The 18,909-nt window shown below is 35.8% G+C and overlaps 1 protein-coding gene across 1 annotated transcript; it reads right to left on the reverse strand.

Annotated features, from left to right (window-relative positions):
• Window positions 1-4,241: 4,241 nt before the first annotated feature.
• LOC122009953 (very-long-chain aldehyde decarbonylase GL1-6-like) lies at window positions 4,242-18,542 on the reverse strand. Its single transcript, XM_042566278.1, has 10 exons — window positions 18,455-18,542; window positions 18,091-18,314; window positions 17,770-18,002; window positions 8,192-8,411; window positions 7,739-8,114; window positions 7,552-7,659; window positions 7,273-7,473; window positions 7,049-7,145; window positions 6,627-6,800; window positions 4,242-4,425 (listed from the first exon to the last, which is right to left on the reverse strand). Exons 1-8 carry the CDS (start codon window positions 18,512-18,514, stop codon window positions 7,056-7,058), a joined length of 1,512 nt encoding a protein of 503 aa, XP_042422212.1. The 5' UTR covers window positions 18,515-18,542; the 3' UTR covers window positions 4,242-4,425; window positions 6,627-6,800; window positions 7,049-7,055.
• Window positions 18,543-18,909: the final 367 nt, after the last annotated feature.

Genomic DNA, 18,909 nt, shown 5'->3' on the forward strand with positions numbered 1-18,909 from the left:
TTACAACCGGGAGGTTGTTAATCCAAGGAAAATGATCGCACTACTATCTCCTTCAGGCGGAGAAGCCTCTTTTACAACAATGTAGGCACAAAATGAAAAAAGATAATCTAAACAATGGAAGCGCACAAGCGTTGTTACAATTTCTGAACTGATTGAAAAGCTTCTGGACCAAGACTATATTTATAGCCTTGATCGGGGCGTCTGGAGAGTTCCGGATGCCCTGGGGGGGATAAATTTTATCCCCCAATGTTCAGATCGAGATAAATCTCGATCTGGTCAACATTCAAGGTTCGGGCGCCCGGAAGCATTCCGGGGTGCCTCGGAGCCCAAAGTTAACAGAAGTTGACTTTTTCGTCCGGAACCTCTTCTCTGGTTCAGTCCTGCCTCGGTCCGGTTCTTCTACTCCGGATGTGCTTGCTTGGGTGATCTCTGTCATCTGGAAAATGGCTCACACGAACCCAACTTCCGGTCTTCTCGAGCGGGCTTCCCTTCGGCTTCTCGTCCCTCGGAATCGTCGCGTGTTTCCTTCTCGTCCGCCGGCATACTCATCCTCAGTCTTCGTCCCTCGGACGTACCGCGTGTCGTCCTTCTCGCTAGCTGCGTCTCTTGCTCCTCGAGCAGTCTTCCGCTCCGGCTTTCGTCCCTCGAAACCACCACACGCTTCCTTCTCATCCGCCAATGTACTCTTCCGCAGCGCCTCGTCCTTCGGACACACCGCGTGCCATCCTTCTCGCTAGCTGCGTCTTCCACCCGACTACTTGTGCTCCTAAGCTCCTGCACACTTAGACACAAGGTTAGAAACACACAGGACATAACTTAACTTGTTGATCACACCAAAACAACATTGGGGTTCCAACAGTTCTTTCTTATCTTTCTCTTGTATGGAAGGTGTGCTCTTTCTTTGCATGTGCAGATTTCACGTGGGCTGAAAATTGGAAGCTCAATTTGAACCATCTTCCACCACTTGAAAGAACTTTCAAGAAGACAAAGATGGAGAGAACGATACTTCACTTTATAGCTCCTATGATGAAAGCTCTCTCCATAATAAGAGCCTTTGGTAAGAGAGTGTTGAAATCTTTCTAGTTTCCATTTAAGTTCTAGTTTCTTTTTCATAACCCAAATCTTCTACTTAATTTTTCGTATCTATCTTCTTTGTATAGGATTCAAAAATTAGGAGGAGTGTGGCTACCCGATGGAGATGTTAATGACTTGGGCGTTTGTATACATCATTTAGTAACTTCTCTTACTTCAAACCTCCTCCATGTTATATTTCTAGTTTTTATTGGGACAATAAAAAGTTTAAGTCTAGGGGGATATGTTGGGTTGTAGTTTAGTTTTTGCACATTTTTATTTGCATACTAAAATTTTTTCTAGTTACATCATTCATTACATTATGATTATTTGTTCCTTAATACAAAAATATTAGCATGCTTGTTCTAGATTTCATGTGATTTATTGGTTAATTATGATGATAGTATATTTAGTGATATATCTTTTTCTATCCATGACAACATGAAGTGAGCAATATTTTTACTATAGAAGTTTGAGTGTTGGTCTTGTTTTAGGATCTCTTTACATATTGCCTAATTTTGATGGTAGATAACTCTAAAAATAGTTATGATTCATAGAACTGGACTAGTACTTGTATTTCTAAAGTGACATTTTAATTATATTTTGGTTACTGGAAAATCTCAGATTATGACAACTCACTTAAAAAAATCAAAATCCTTGCATTTACATTTATATATTTTTATTTGTGTTAATGCTACACTTTTAAAGTACTAAAGAAAATTATATGAATAAAGGATAAAAAATAGTTATCATGAGTGGAAACTAATAATTTACCCCTTTGAAATCGAGTTAGGTTACCAGGGAAATAAATGTTATGTTTCTCTTGACTCTTAGTAGTTCTTTAAGACCTTGTGTAGTTTTAGAGAAATGAACCATGCATATAGCAGGTAATTGTCTATCACTAAAAGCATAAGGAACACAGTTTTATGACGATTTAACTAGGCTTAGGGATTGATATTTGATAAATTTATGCCACTATTGTACTGAGCATGGAGAACTATTACTTAGGTTGTACTTAAATAACTTTTGCATCTTGCTCACCAATAAAATTATTTGATAGGATTAGATCGACTTGCTAGATATTATGATGCACTATTTAACCACATGAGTTTAGATAAGTTTTTACTTGAGGACAAGTAAAGGTTTAAATCTGAGAGTATGATGTACGTAAATTATATATGTTTTTAAGCATCCTTTAATGCACATCTACTTGTATTTCATGCATATAATCTATGTTTATTGCACCCTATTTTATTATTATGTCATATTCCATTCTATTTGTTCGAAGATCTACTCTTTGCATATTTTTATTGATAGGACGTAATTTGGAGTGAAAATAGAGCAAAAGACGCACATTGGAGCAACTTATGAAAATCCAGCAATATGGTCGTGCCAAAGGGCACGACCGTGTGCTCTTGCCCATGGCAAAGCAAGGGCAGGCCGTGTGAATTCACATGGCCATGTCCTCCGTCCAGAGCACAATCAAAGGCAGGTCATGTGGTTTCACACAGCTGTGCTAATTTTCTAGAGTTGATTCAAGTCTTGGCTGTGCCAAATGGCATGGTTATGCCCCCTCACTCATGGCCATTCAAGCCACGGTCGTGTGAATTGGCGCGATTGTGCTTCCCTAATTGAGGCTATTCACACCTAGGCCGCGGCCGTGGCGGAGAAAGCAAGGGGGTCGTGCCCCTTGCTATAAAAGGAGATTTTCTCCCCTTTTCACTCATCTTTGACTTCGGGCTCCGTCCCCATTCCTTGGGGAAGGGCTCTCCCTTGGGAGAGCCCTAGATCTTCTATCTTCACCGATCCGTCTACCTTCAGAGCAAGGATTGCAAGCAAGAAGACCGAAAATGCATAGATAAGCATTCCTCTCTTTTCTATATTTTGTTTTAAATTATAGGATGCTTAATTTCTCTTCTGTTGTTTGTAAATCCTTTACAATGGAGTAAATCTCCATATCTAGGAAGTAGTTGTGATGTAATGTCATATATGAACTATAAATTTGGACATTTATTTGTACAATGATGTGTTTTATAGACTTGTTATTATGTGTTGTGCCTTGTACATGTTTGATAAAATGTGTGTATGGTATATGCATGTTGATTGTGGTGGATTTGTCACTTTGTAGAGGAGAAATACTAGATTGTATGACCGTGAAACCCTGTGATAGGAGGTAATCCTTTAAGTGGACTTTCTAGGATGATCCTCTGGCAAGGAGACCGATTCACTATAAAGGAGTATCTAATTAGAGCTTATAAGGTTTCTCCCAAATTAATGGTTGGAAGTGACTTATGTAATCTAAAACTGTATGTCCGGGGGGGGGGGGCCTGTAAAATAGGATTACCTTTTAATCGAATTTTTTCAGGTTACCTCTTCTACTTAGTTGCATTAATCTACCATTAGGAAGTAAATTGGATAACTATAGGATTGTATGATCGGAGGGTCGTAGGGTAACCCTTTAACCGAACTTTCTAGAGTTGCTTTTTACTTAATGATGTTACGACTTGGGTAGAGTGCGACTTACGCGGGGTTGTGTCAGACTTTAGTTAGAAGTCCTACAAGAATATAAATACGGAATTAGGTAGATGAATAATGCATAGGGACATTAACTAGCATTATAATGAAATCGAAATTCTAGAATCTATCATCCTTCTTTCACTTACGCTCATTCTCTCGCTCTCTGTTATCTCCCTCACTATCTCTCTTATCTCCTCCTTCTCCTTCTCCTTCTCCTTCTCTTTTAAGCAAAGATTTGAAGACGTATGAACGTAAATCCGCGTGATTATTTCATGGAAAGGAGTAGGAGTATAACGGGAATGTGCTACGTATTTTTAATTTAAAATTACGAAAGTTGGGGTAATATTGAAAGCTTACGTGGTTCAGTGAAATGCTATTTTTTTAATTCAACTACAAGATCAGTCCGGTTTTTATAACTATGATCAAACTCACAACCTACTCAAACCTGTAAATCACGTCAAAACCAGTAGAACCAACAAAAGCCCATATGCAAGTAATTTGAGGAATAGCATTACATAGATGATGCTTGAAGCCACAAGGTTATGTAGTAGAATAGCACACATGGAAATTTCCTCCTCGCTCACGAAGCAGCAGTAGCAATTGTTCATATAATCATTACACAAGTAATTAATAGCACGCAGGGGAAGTGGTTACCGGGGATTACTAGCTTGCAGGAGAAGTGACATTGAATGGAAGAAAGCCATGGGCAAGAGCAGCTCGCCATACTCTATCCACGTCGTTCACCATGTCACCACATTCGTGTGTGTTCCACCCTTCCAACGCATGAACTATTCCAGCCACCCGCCACGCGCTCATCGCCCTTCTTGGAAGCCAGTTCTATATATGAAAATTTTACAAATCAAGAAAAAAAGATATGTCATTGTAAAAGATGATTGAAAAAGAACAATGAATGATGGGTAAGGTTGATCATATGATACGACCAACAAAGTTACACATAACAGTAGAATAGGTTTGATTAGGGGTAATATATATAATCAAACTTGTAATATCTAATTGGGTTTGAAATATAATTTAGATTACAAAATTTTACTACATGTTATTGACCTTTTATAATTTAAATTAGATTATATTACAGTTTTAAAATTGTACCAAATAAAATAATCAATTTTATAATATAATCTTTATTATATTACAAGGCTAATTACTTCTCACTAAATATAACCTTAGTTGAATTGCTATATAAAGACGGTTGAATGTAATATCAGTTTCTTGTGTATCTGATTTTGTTTTAATCTGTAAGCTACTATCTACTTTTCCTATTAGCACTAATGGAATTTTGGCTCATATTGGTCTGGGGACGGATTGATGGAGGTGTTGGGGCGAATGAATTACCTTTTTGTCACCACTAATGGAATTTTGACTGTCTAATTTTGAACAGCAAGGGGATTGAGAAAATCAAACTAATAAGTAGAATAAAGGGAATCCTATTAGATTACTTATAATCACATTTTTGGTGGCAAAAAGTAAATAAGCTCGCCCCAGCGTCCACGCCAACCCGCCCCAGAACTAATACGGATGAGGTAAATCAGGGACAGTTACTAGCCTTTAGAATAGTGACTAGTACATAAGGAAATACCTTGGCTATGCCGAGATTTGAACTCCGAATCTCATGATGACAACACTTCATATGTTAGCCACTAGACCATCCCGAAGAGACCTGATAATCACATTTCTGATTATCTGTTGGGAGGGTGAAAGTTGGGAGTGAGCTTTAGCAATATTGAATATTTGGAACTGAATAAGCTTTGATTAATAATCCTCACCTGAAAGGAGTTTATGCTATATGAATATGAAAATTAAAAAAAAACATGGGACAGACAAGAAACTCAACTTCTAGTTCACAACAAGTGGGCTAGGCGGGCCCAATCGAGCCAAGCCACACAAGTCGGGCGGATTAGATAACTAAATTAGACTAGTGGATTGGGCGGATTAGACAACGAGATTAGACCAATGAGGTCAGGTAAATTGGACTACTAGATTGGAACAATGTGATCAGGTTGATTGGACCAGTTGCTCGAGTTGAGTAGACAAGCAAGTTGCGCAACTTGGATGGATTGAGCGAGTTTGATAAGCTGTTTAGATGATGAGCCAATCGGACTTGTCAAGCCAAACGAGTCATCAAGCTGAATAGATAATTGGGCTTATCTAAGTTAGTCAAGTAGGACAAGCCAATCGACCTAAATGTGTCAAATGAAGCAAGATAGATAAGTCAAATAAGCTAATTAGACTGACAAGGTTGCTTAGTTGGGTTAGAAGAGAAACCAAATGAACTAATTGAATTGAGAAAGTGGATCAACGGCCGATCGACCTATGTCAAATGAATAAGATAGACTCGTCGCACTTAAATTTATAGATTTTATGAACAAAAATAGTATAGTTATTCTATATATTGGGGAAAATTAAATGACATCCCAAATTATATAAACTGTCAAAAGAGTGCCTTTAAAAAAAAGTTAAAAGAACATCTCGCTAGATGTTTTGTATTCAAAATATTCTTTATTTTAGAGTTGTAACAAATAGCTATAATGTGAAATTTTAATTATTTCATTTTAATCAAAATTATTATACACAAAACATTATTATATTAGCATACTCTTTATTAACTTATCAAAATTACTTAAACTTCATCAAAATTATTTTAAGTTGATTAAAATATTTTAAGATAGTTAAAGCAACTACTTAGGTAGTGATTATATAGTTATGACAGTTACTTAGATAGTTACTATATAGTTGTATGTAGCAAAATTTTAAATCTTACTCTAAAATCTTGAATCCTATATCTTAAATCCTACACATTATTATATCATAATACTCTTTATCAACTTAATCAAAATTATATAAATTTTATTAGAATCATTTTACATGGATCAAAATCACTTTAAAACAACTACATAATTTGAAGTACCCTTTTGATTTTTACCCAATTCTATTTATGTAAATCGTGATCACCCACCATAAATCTTATCTCTAGGCATTCATGAAGTATTAATGTGTTGCAGCTGACGAATGAGATATACCTCACAAACATGCAGGTTCTCATATGCCTTCGGGGCCAACATTGCAGGCGTGCAGTGATAAAAACAATCTTCGCGTGTCATTTGCAGAGGGAATTGAGACATGGGAATAAAATGGATCCCTTCTCTGGCCTTCTTCATTTCTTTTTCACCGGTTCCATTCCCACATAGCCATATCTGCATGTGAAGCAGTAGAAAAGTAAATAGCAAAGCTCTTCATATATATATTTTTAAAAAAATGGTAATTAAACACAAATGATAAGGAAAAAGGCTTTCATCATGAAATTATAGAAATAAGATTTTACAAAATCATCCTACTTATTTGAGATGACAAACTAATGTAGGATCATACTCGACATGAGAAATATTAGGGCTAAACCAAGGTTAATAATCAAAGTAAACAGGTGATTGAAAATAAACACTACCTTGCTTTTATAACACTGAGGTGAAACCAAAAACTTTGAAGTCCAGGTGGCATTTTTGCTTCAAAATTTTATATTTTTCTTTATGGATCACCTCTACCTGTCACACGATTCACTAAGAAGCTATAAATAATCTTAAATAAGGTGCAAAAGGCAAAGAAAAATAGAAATTTGATTGAGTTAAGTGCATTTCCAAGTGAAAAAGAGTAACATAATTCACTGCTGACCTCGATTCCTTTGTGAGACAAGGCCAAGCACAAAGAGAGAGCCAATTTAGAAACTCTTCCTGCAAGTAGAACACTCTCTGTTTCTTTCGGGATGTGGTTGAGAAGCACTGCGGTCGCTAAGCTAGTTCCGTCTACTATTTTTGCCTTAAGCATGGGATTCCTTTTAACATAAAGCTTACCGTATCCATTCAGTTCATCTTCCTGGAATTATGATTTGAAACATAGAATCGACAAATTTATTAAACTAAACAAATGTGAAGAAAGGATTTTAAACATTACTTGGTTTAGGAGGCCTAAACTTATAACTTTTGCTCCCCTCTTATCTGCTTCCAATATAGAATTTTCAATCATGTCATTTATTGTCTCTTTTCCAATCCCTGATAAATACTGGAAGCAAACAAATGACTTGTGTTAGCACACCTCAAGTTATTGACACACAAAATGAGATGCAGTTGGGAATTCCTACTTGGAAGGTGAATCTTGGCACTAGCCATGTCTCCATATGCAGTTTCTTTAACTTATTCCTCTCTACTGTGAGGGTAGTCCCAAATATCGAAGCTACAAACGCCAATGCGCATGAGAAGGGGAACAGAATCCACAAGTGGCATTTGTTGCTGTATGGCTTAGAAGCTAGTGAGGCAAAGCCAATTCGTGAATGGAACACGGATTGCAGAGTGGTCAAGTGGGTCAGATGAACAACATCGACAATTTCCTCCTTTTTTATCATGGACTTTTCATATAACTCTTCCGAAGACTCGTCCATTGTCCCGTATATGTAGTCATATATGGGCATGTACAAAGAGTAGTTAGTTCGAAATTTGGTGTGATGAAGGGAGTGAAACCTGCATGCAGAAGCCAACAATTCACTTAAACCCCCCTGAGCTAGCATTAGTATATATATATACTACTATTTACTTACGAGGGAGTGTACATGAAGTACTTCAGAGGGGGAAAGGCATTGAACAACCACTTCGGCACCATCTCAAAGTTGCAGTGCCCCATGTAGTTCATGAAATCGATATAAATCAAATACCCAAATCCTGCTGCCAAGGAAGCTGTTCCAGTTGAAACCAGGGCTACAAAAGGAATTGAGAAGAGCAGGAAGTAAACTAGCTCTTCAGCAAACGGATGGATGACAGCTGCAACAACCAGCAAAGTAAACAAGTCAGTAGATTAAATTCTATATTATTTTTAATGAGATTAAAAATATTGAAAACAAAATCATATTTATATTTTTAAAATTGAAGAGGCACTTTTGGTATTTTTCATAAAGAATGAAAAACTCCATTTATTGACTTAAATGCGAGTGCGAGAAACCTACAGCTATCTCTTCTTTAGAAAAAACACGAAAACTATATCTAAGGATTAGTATTGATTGGAAAATTGATATAAATAAGAAATTAAATTTAGATCGTCATATCAAGATTCATCTATATGAGAAGATATAAGTATCTTTTTGGATAGCTCAATCTTAATTATTAACTTTAAAAGGAAGGCATTCAAATAAATGTGCATTGAAAAGGAATGCGATCTAGATCATTCAATTCAAGTCGGATGGATCAGATCTAACTGAACCAAAAGGTTCTTCTACCTATCCATTTAGTATAAATAAGATCTCTCACATTCTCATTTGATTCATTCCAATTCAAAGCAAAGCAAAGCAAAGCAAATATTGCATTCTAGATATTTGGAAAGTTCGAGAAACTTTTTCAATTCGGAGGTCTTGCAATTTGCAGTGTTGCTATTACAAAATAAATTCGTTATATTTTGAGAGACAATTATCGTGTTCTGTGAGCACTATGCGCGGAGAAAATTTATCGTAAAGAGATAGAGTCCAACTCTAGCCTCGACTTCACCAAAGCGTGTTATACTGTCATGCTACCCACGCTTAGATTGCATCACCACCAGACCTAATAATTTTAAGATAAATTTTTCTGCCCCTAGGGCGTAGCATAGACGGTGGGCACATGACAACTCTGGCGTAATGGCTAAGGGTCGATTCTCAGGAACTGACGACCTGGGGTTTACCTCACCATGCGCCTGACTCCTGTGTACCTGCATGTACCTTCCTCCATATCCGTATGGCCGACACTAGGGGGACCTTTAATGTAGCGGATCTACATTTTTTAAGATAAATTTTTCTACCCCCAGGACGCAGCACAGACGGTGGGCGCATGACATCTCTGTCGTAATGGCCAAGGGTTGATTTTCAGGAACTGACGACCTGAGATTTATCCCACCATGCGCTTGATGCCTGTATACCTACATGTACCTCCCTCTATATCCATGGGGCCGACATTAGGGGGGTCGTTAATGTAGCGGATCTATATTTTTTTAAGATAAATTTTTCTGTGCAATCTTGATAGTTCATCATTGATGGCTCTTGTTCCACTGGTGCATTATGAGAAACCAGAGAAGTTTAAAGGTACTGATTTCAAAAGGTGGTTCAACAGATGTTATTTTACCTAACCACATTGAACTTTGCGAGATTCTTACGTGAAGATACCCCCTTCATATCTCAAGGTGAGACTGATAAAGGAAAGAGGGCAACATATGCTTGGGGGCATAATAACTTCTTATGTCGAAATTATGTCCTCAATGGCTTAGACAATATGTTATACAACGTGTATAGTCCAATGTTAACTGCAAAAGAGTTATAGGAATCTCTCCAAAGGAAATACAAAACAGAAGATGTTAGACTAAAGAAAAATTTATCTTTAACAAATTCTTAGACTTCAAGATGATTGATTCCAAAACTATGACGACTTAAATATAAGAGTTGTAGTTGATCCTACATAATCTGCATGAGGAGGGCATGCCAATGAATGAATCCTTTCAAGTTATCGCGATAATTGAGAAACTTCCACCTTTGTCGAGGAAATTTAAAAATTATCTAAAACACAAGTGAAAGGAGATGGGATGAATTTGATTGTAAGACTGCGGATTGAAGAAGATAATCATAAACAATCAGAATCAACAACAATGTGTATATTTGTAAAGACAAAATTGATGGAAACAAACTCTGACAAGAAGAGAGTATTCCGGCAAAGGGCAAAGCCAAGGGAGGGCCAAGAAGTTCCAAGGAATATGCCACAATTGTGGCAAACCAAATCACAAGGCCAACGATTACTGACGTCAAAAGAAAGTCACTCAAGTGCATATGACCGAAGATAAGTCATTGCTGATAGACATGCCAGAATTAGTTCTGATCATCGTTGTATTTAAAGCCAACTTGGTGGACAATCCAAGGTAGTGGTGAATCGATACTAGTGTCACATGACACATTTGCTTTGATAAGACCCAGTTTTCAACTTATATCCCTATGAATAGGAGAAAACTAATCATGGGTAATTCTATAACTTCTAACATTATTGGTCTTGGCAAGGAGGTATTAAAGATGACATCAGGCAAAGAAGTGACACTAATTGATGTGTTCTATGTTCCCGACATTTGGAATAATTTTATGTCAAGGTCGATTCTTGTTAAAGTTGGTTCCAGGCTAATATTTGAGGCAAATAAATATGTATTGATAAAAAGTTATCAATTCATAGGCAGAGGCTTCATAGATAATAGTTTATTCAAAATGAATGTAATGGTTGTACATCGTGACTTTAATGATAATAAAATTATAAATTCTTCTTAATTGATTGAGTGTTATTATTTATGGTATGTTAGATTTGGGCATGTAAATTATAATATTTTATGGTGACTTGTGAATTTAAATTTATTGCAAACATTTAATGTTAATACAACACATAAATGTAAAATAGGTGTTAAAGCTAAAATGATAAAGTTATCTTTCCATTTAGTGGAAAGAAGAACGACCCCTTTAGAGTTAATTCATAGTGACATATGTGATTTAAAATTTGTGTAAACTAAAGGAAACAAAAAGTACTTTATTACTTTTATTGATGACTCCATTAGATACTGTTATGTGTATCTATTGTAAGACAAAGACAAAGTCTTAAAAGCATTCAAAAATTATAAGAATGAAGTTGAGAATCAAATTTATTAATGAATTAAAAGAATTTAAAGTGATCGAGGAAGAAAATATGATGGTCCATTTGATGAATTTTGTGTGGAATTTAGCATTAGCCATCAAATGACATATCCTTACTCTCCTCAATCAAATGGGATTGTCGAGCATAAAAATTAAAAAAATGATAAATGCTATATCAATAAGTTTGGGTTTATCCTAAAATTTGTAGGAGAAAGCTATTTTATTGACAAATCAAATTCTTAATAAAATCCCACACTAAAAGAAAGATAAAACTCCTTATGAGTTATGGAAGGATCATAGACCTTGCTATAACTATATGAAAGTATGAGAGTGTTTGGCTAAGGTGGAAGTGCCTAAGTTAGAGCAAATAAAGATAGGATTAAAGACAATCGATTGTATTTTTATTGGATATACCAATAATAGTAGTGCATATCGATTTTTGGTGCACAAATCAACAATTCTTGATATACATGTTGGAATAACAATAGAATCAAGGAATGCAATATTTTTTGAAGATATCTTTCCTTGCAAAAAGAGGAAAGAAGAAAGTTCAAATAAAAGAACTCATAAACTGCGAATATAGATAATCTTGGAAACAATGAAGAAACAAGATGTAGTAAGAGAGTGTTTGGCTAAGGTGGAAGTGTCTAAGCTAAAGCAAACAAAGATAGGACCAAAGATAATCAATTGCATTTTTATTGGATATGCCAATAATAGTAGTGCATATCGATTTTTGGTGCACAAATCAACAATTCTTGATATACATGTTGAAACAACAATAGAATCAAAGAATGCAATATTTTTTGAAGATATCTTTCCTTGCAAAGAGAGGAAAGAAGAAAGTTTAAATAAAAGAACTCATAAACTGCGAATATAGATCATCTTGGAAAAAATGAAGAAACAAGACACGGTAAGAGGGCCAAAATAGTAAATTCATTTGGTTTTGATTTCATGACTTATATGTTGAAAAATGAACCAAGGACAATAAGTGAAACTTTATCAAGTCCTGAGGCTCCCTTTTGGAAAGAAATCATCAATAGTAAGATAAATTTATGCAAAATCATACTTGGGAATTAGTGAATATTTCACCTAAAATCAATCTTTTGGGATGTAAATAAATCATAAAGAAGAAATATAAAACTGATGGAACTATTGAAAAGTACAAGACAATACTAGTGATAAAGGGATTCAAATAAAAGGAAGACCTTGACTTCTTTGATACTTATTCACCAGTAATAAGGATGACATCCATTTGAGTACTCATTGCTATTGATTCAATACGTAAAATGGATGTAAAAATAATATTTCTAAATGGTGAATCAGAAGAAGAAGTATATATGGAGCAACTTGAAGGGTTTGTACCTCCAAGACAAAAAAAAATAAGGTATATAGACTCGTGAAATCACTATATGGGCTAAAATAAACACCGAAACATTAGCATAAGAAATTTGACAAAACTATGATGTCAAATGGATTTAAAATAAACAAGTGTAATAAATGCATATATATCAAAGGCACACCTGACTCGCTTGTTATTATCTGTCTATATATAGACGATGTGCTCATCATACATAGTAATCATGATATAATCATGACTACTAAAAAGATGTTAACTAAGAACTTTGATATGAAAAATATGGTTATAATGGACATTATACTCAAGATTAAGATCACTAAGGCATTAGAAGGAATTATCCTTTCATAGTCTCATTATATTGAGTCAGTGCTAAAGAAATTTAATGTATATGATCTTTCCTCTGTAAAAACACTGATGGACTTAAGTTTGCATTTGACTAAGAATCATAGTGAACCTGTATCTCAATTGAAATATTTGAGAATAATTGACAGTTTGATGTATGTCACTAACTGCATACGCCCGAATATTATGTATAGGGTCAACAAATTAAGTAGATTTACGAGTAATCCAAATAATGACCATTGGAAGACATTAATAAGGGTTTATTTAAGATATACCTTAGAGTATGGATTACATTATACGAGATATCCAGTGGTACTAGAAGGCTATTATGATGCAAATTGGATATCTAATACAAAAGACTCTAAATCCACCAGTGGATATGTATTTAACAGTGTCATGGAAATACACGAAACAAACCTGCATAGCTCGATCAACTATGAAATCTGAGTTTATAGCCTTAGATAAAGCCGCAGAAGAAGCAGAATGACTTCGTAACCTCTTAGAAGATATCCTATGTTGGGAAAAGTCAATGTCTATCATGATGATACATTGTGATAATCAATCGAAAATTGTAAGGGCATAAAATACCATGTATAATCGTAAGTCACGACATATTTGTCGATGACACAATACCATTAGGTAGTGAATCTCTAACGGAGTTATATCTATTGATTATATCAAATTGAAATATAATTTGACAGATTCATTTACAAAATGTTAGAATAGAGATCAAATACAATGTACATCAAGAGAAATGAGATTGAAAATCTATAAACAAGAATATTCACAGTGGTAACTCAACCTTGTTGATTGGAGATCCTAAGATCTTGGTTCAATGGGACAATAAAATTATAAAAATTCACATAAGCACTTGGACTAATTCCTCTCTCATCCTAAGATGAAAAAGTGCTACATATGATATGTAGTGAGGTTAATTATTAACTCTTAATGACTCCGATACTTGAAAAAAAAAGTATAGTAGGATACTCTTGATAGGAGGTCACTTATATTAGTATGAAGACAGGCCGCTTCAATGAAATACTTATGAATCAAAGGTGTTATCCATCACCACAATATATAAAATAGTGAGAACTATAAAGAAGTGAGAAATATTATTGTAAAGATATCATTGTCTTTATTTACATGAACGAATAAGTAGTTCAAGACATCATGTTCACTATGCAACCTAGTAAATCTAATGGTACTCTACTACGGAAGATTCAAAGCCACAAGCTACCTCTCCTAATGTAATAATCTTTTGATTGAACTCTCATTTGATGTCAACATACATGCATCATTAATTTTCATTCATATAGGGGATTGTTGAAAAATTAATGTGAATGAGAAATTAAATCTAGACCGTTGGATCAAGATTGACAAAGCTGATTCATCCATATGAGAAGGCAAAAGTTCCCTTTCAGATGGCTCAATCTCAACCATTGACTTCAAAAGGAAGGCATCTAAATAAAAAGGCATTGTGTCACTTGGGAAGAGATGCGATCTAGATCATCCAATTCAAGTTGGATTGATGAGATATTGAACCAAGAGGTTCTCTACCCCTTTATTTGGTATAAATACTCACATTCTCATTTGATTCACTCCAATTCAAAGTAAAGTAAGCATTGCATTCTATATTTGCATTTGGAGAGTTTGAGAAGCTTTTTCGGTTTAGAGGTCTTGCGATTTGTAGTGCTACTATAACAAGATAAAGTCGTTGTATCTTGAGAGACAATTGTCGTGTTCTGTGAGCACCATGTGTGAGGAAAATTTATCTTAAAAAAGATAGAGTCGAACTCGAGTCTCTATTGGTGCATATTGCATTAATAATTAGGTTTTGATGTAAGATAAATAGGTTGAAGTTAGATGTATTATTTGTCTAACTTTTTACCAAGTGTGCAGGACTTGATGAGTCCAGAGGACTGAAACACTAGGCTGAAGTCTAGTTAGGTTAATAGCTAGCATGAAGTCCAGATTTATTAAAATTTGGCATGCGAAAGTCCAGTTAGGTTGACAATTGATAGAAGTTCAGATTGGTTGAGATCTGGCAGAAGGAAGTCTAGTTGGGTTGACAATTAGCTGAAGTCTAGATTGGTTGAGATCTGGAAGGAAGTCCTGGTGGGTCAAGGAACCTACAATCAAGGAAGTCTGCAAATAATAAATGAGGTAAGTCACAGACGAGTCTTGATGGGACTATAGGCGTGATCCAACTTAGAGTCATTTGGGAAATCTAAGCTGAGATCATAACTAGATCCTGGTCTTGGGAAGATATGATCTAAGTCATAAATTAATTATATTATCATTGTGCTAACTTTGTTTTGTAGGATAAACATATTATGATTGTCTGAACTAACTCTTTTTTGTAAAAAAAAAGTAAAGGTGGAAATGAGTGGTATGAGCGCTCGGAAGTGATCCGGGCTCCTGGACGCCGAGCGCATGGAGTTGATTCGAGTGCCCAGACCAGCTTCGATGAGGCCGGGAGGGTGCCTAGCCAAGCACCCTGGCTATCTGGGTGTCCAGAGTTGCACCAAGCGCCTGGACCAGAAAAGTTCATCTAGAAGCTGAGTTGAAGCGTGACGACTGGCCGACCCACGTCAACGATCCAAGCGTCCGGAGGGGGTCCAGGTACCCGAAGGGGGTCCGGGAGTCCGGAGGTGGATAAACTTTGAGAATGAAATTTCGATGAGAGTTCGTCTTATCAGCACAGTCTAGGTTCCTGGGAGCGGATTCAGGCACCCGGACAGGGACATAAAAGGATGTTTCAACCAACAGCTTCAACACATCAATTGCTACAACTTTTGTACTTGCATGGTGCTCCAAAAAGGTCTTCGGGAAACCAAAAGGCTGCTCCGATAAACTACTCTTGAATCTATAATTTTGTATTGTCAGTATAATCTAAATTCCTGCATTGTACTTACTCTTGTAATGATTTCGTGATTATAGTGATTGCCCAATGAAAGCACTCGGTGAGTGCGGACCTTGGAGTAGGAGTCGTTGAAAGACTCGAACAAAGTAAAACTATTTGTGTTAGGTGTGAGTTTCTTGATTATTTTCCGTTGCGTATTCTCAATTTTTAAAAAAGCGATGAATATGATTCACCCCCTAGCATCTTTATGATCCAATAGTCTCAGCTTCGCCAAAGTAGTATTATACTGTCATTCTGTCTGCATTCAAATGATCAAGTACCAGACCCAACAATTTCAACTAAGATTCATATACCAACCGTCCCAATCAATCACTCTAGATGTGGATCTCGACATTCTATTTATCGAAGATAAACTAAAGCAATGTTTGACACCCAAAACACAAAGAAGCCTCAAAACTTTTAAGATTCAAGATACTCCAATCTTAGCTATGTGTTATGAGAACCTGAGTAAAAAGTTAATGTTATTATGAAGAAAAAAACATGTCCTCTTAACTTTCCCACCTTGGGTATGTGTTATTGTCTATTTTTACCCCAGACAACAAGGAGCCCCAATTTGTCCGAGCTCTCTAGCCTCACAAATCACACTGTCCTCATACCAAGAACAAGTTGCTTTATTAATTTCATGTTTATCTTTCTTATTTCCATTTTCCCAATAATTACCCAATAGATTAATTCCATCTTCTGTCTTCGTTTTCATCAAATAGAAAAAACGGAGGGACAAATCAAACTGCCCTAACAAAACTATCAATCTACAAAATATATTGCTTCCCCTCACAGGACCATGACCGTGCATTTAGGGTTGTAAATTGTTGGATATGGTGGTGATACAATCTGAGTACAGCTAGAATGACAGTATAATATTATTTTTGGCAAAGTCGAGATTAGAGTTGGACTCTTAAGATGAATTTACCCTGCACACGGTGCTCACAGAACACGGCAATCGTCTCCCAAGATATAATGACTTTATTTTACGATAGTAGCACTATAAATTACAAGACCTCTGAACCGAAGAACCTTCTCGAACTCTCCAATGCAAGTATGGAATGCAATATTTACTTTGCTTTGAATTGGAATGAAAAATGAGAATATGGGAAATCTTATTTATACCAAATGAAAGGGTATTAAAATTTCTTGGTTCAATTAGATCTCATCTATCTAATTTGAATTGGATAGTCTAGATTACATCCCTTCCCAAGAGATACAATACCTCTTCATTAGATGTTTTCTTTTTTGAAATCAATTTCAGATTGAACCAAAAAACACTTAAACCTTTCAAGTTGGATAAATAAGATTTGTCAATTTTAATTCAACGATCTAAATTTAATTTCTCATTCACATTAAATTTTCAACATAAAAAAGTCAAACACCCATAAATAAATTTGGTGTTTGATTTAATAAGAGCTAGGTCAATTGAATGAATAAGTTTGAACAATTTGTTAAATTAAACGAATAAGATTAAACACATATGTGCTCAGTTCATTAATATTCATAATAACGTTTATGAATAATGTTTATGAATAATATTTATTATAAAAATTTCATCAAAGTGCTAATTAAATAAAGAAACTTTTAAAATAAATAAATAAGTATATATTATCAAACTCAATAATTAACCAAATAAACTTAAAATATAAAAATTTTAAATAATCAAACAAGTTTGAATTGAGAGTTCAATAACATTTAAACGAACTAAGCTTAAACTCACAAAAAAAAAAAAATAAAGTCTTGAACAATCATTTTAATGATTTAGTTCCTTTCAAGCTCAGTTTGGATTTGCCCGATTACCTTATCAAATAAGCGGCCTGGATCGGTTACCTGTGCATCTTTACTTTCAAAAACGAAAAGAAAAAAACATATTAAAAATAAGAAACTCACATGTTATAGGCTGAGTGACGATGGAAGCATGGTGATGGGAATGGTAACGAGAATAGAGGTAATGGTGATGCAAAGCTCGATGAAACCAATAGTAGAGGAACTCCACAGGGCCTGCATGAAGAGCTATCACGATAAGCACGCCTTTAGGATCCCACAATGGCGATTGTGGCAATCCAGGAATAAGCATATTTGCCATGTAGAATAGGAGAGCCGTCAAGATGATCTGGTCATCCCTGCCATTATCCATATCTTCTTAATTACTTCTGCAGGATAAGAAATTAAAAGCTAACGAAATAGTAGCTAGAAAAATAAATAACCCACCAATTGCTTTCTCTGTCAACTTGCTCGAACTCGAGGCTTTTGTCAACTATGCGATGCTTGCTGTTGGCTGTCTTGAGACGCGAGACAGTGATCCAGAGCTGGGCGAGCAGCAACCTCAGCAGCAATACAGCGAAGATGAGCAGGCCAAGCGTTGCCCGCTCCCCTGGCTTTCTTACCATGAAGCTGTGCGTGCTGTGTGCCAACCATGGAGCCAACAGCAAATACTTACGTACATACATACAAAACACACACACAGATATGCATCAGGATTTGCAGATCACGTTGAGAGTTTAGATGTGTGGTATTATTAATTAAGACGAAACTTTTATAGGAATGGGATATATATATATATATATATATATACCTTCATGTTGCCTAGCTTCTGCCATGGCCATTGCGTGAGGGGTCCTGGTTGGGTGGCCATTTGCTTGAGCTTCTAGCGACCCTGTGTTATGCCACAGATTGTTTAGATGTGTGGCATTTATAGGTCTCAAGCATGTTGCATCATGCGGTTGTATTTGCTCATTTTTGTGTGGACTATACCAACCCTCCTTGGCATGCTTTTACAGTATAAGAACGTAGACAAAAATAAAAAAGACATTCTTTTTCAGTGGAGTCCTGAAAAGGATGTCTCTTTTATTATTATTATTTTGTTTTAAGTATAGACCTCGAACCGATCGGTATATAATTTTGAGGAAAATCAAACCGGATCTGACCGGACGCGCCCCTTAGAATTCTCTCTGCTGCTTCGTAATCTGTCCAAAATCCCTTGCTTGCCCGTGCCATCCCGTCTTCGCCTATCAACTCTACCGCACTACC

The sequence above is a fragment of the Zingiber officinale genome, chromosome 8A (genome assembly GCF_018446385.1).
Source record: "Zingiber officinale cultivar Zhangliang chromosome 8A, Zo_v1.1, whole genome shotgun sequence".
Lineage (NCBI taxonomy): Eukaryota > Viridiplantae > Streptophyta > Magnoliopsida > Zingiberales > Zingiberaceae > Zingiber > Zingiber officinale.

Bases quoted from the DNA above. Each gene is read 5' to 3' on its own strand.
- LOC122009953 (XM_042566278.1), bottom strand. From the start codon at position 18,514: ATGGCCACCCAACCAGGACCCCTCACGCAATGGCCATGGCAGAAGCTA. The intron at 18,003-18,090 runs GTGGGTTATTTA...GGATAATGGCAG, and splicing joins GTTGACAGAGAAAGCAATTG to GGATGACCAGATCATCTTGA. The intron at 8,412-17,769 runs GTGAGTTTCTTA...TGGTTGTTGCAG, and splicing joins CGTCACTCAGCCTATAACAT to CTGTCATCCATCCGTTTGCT.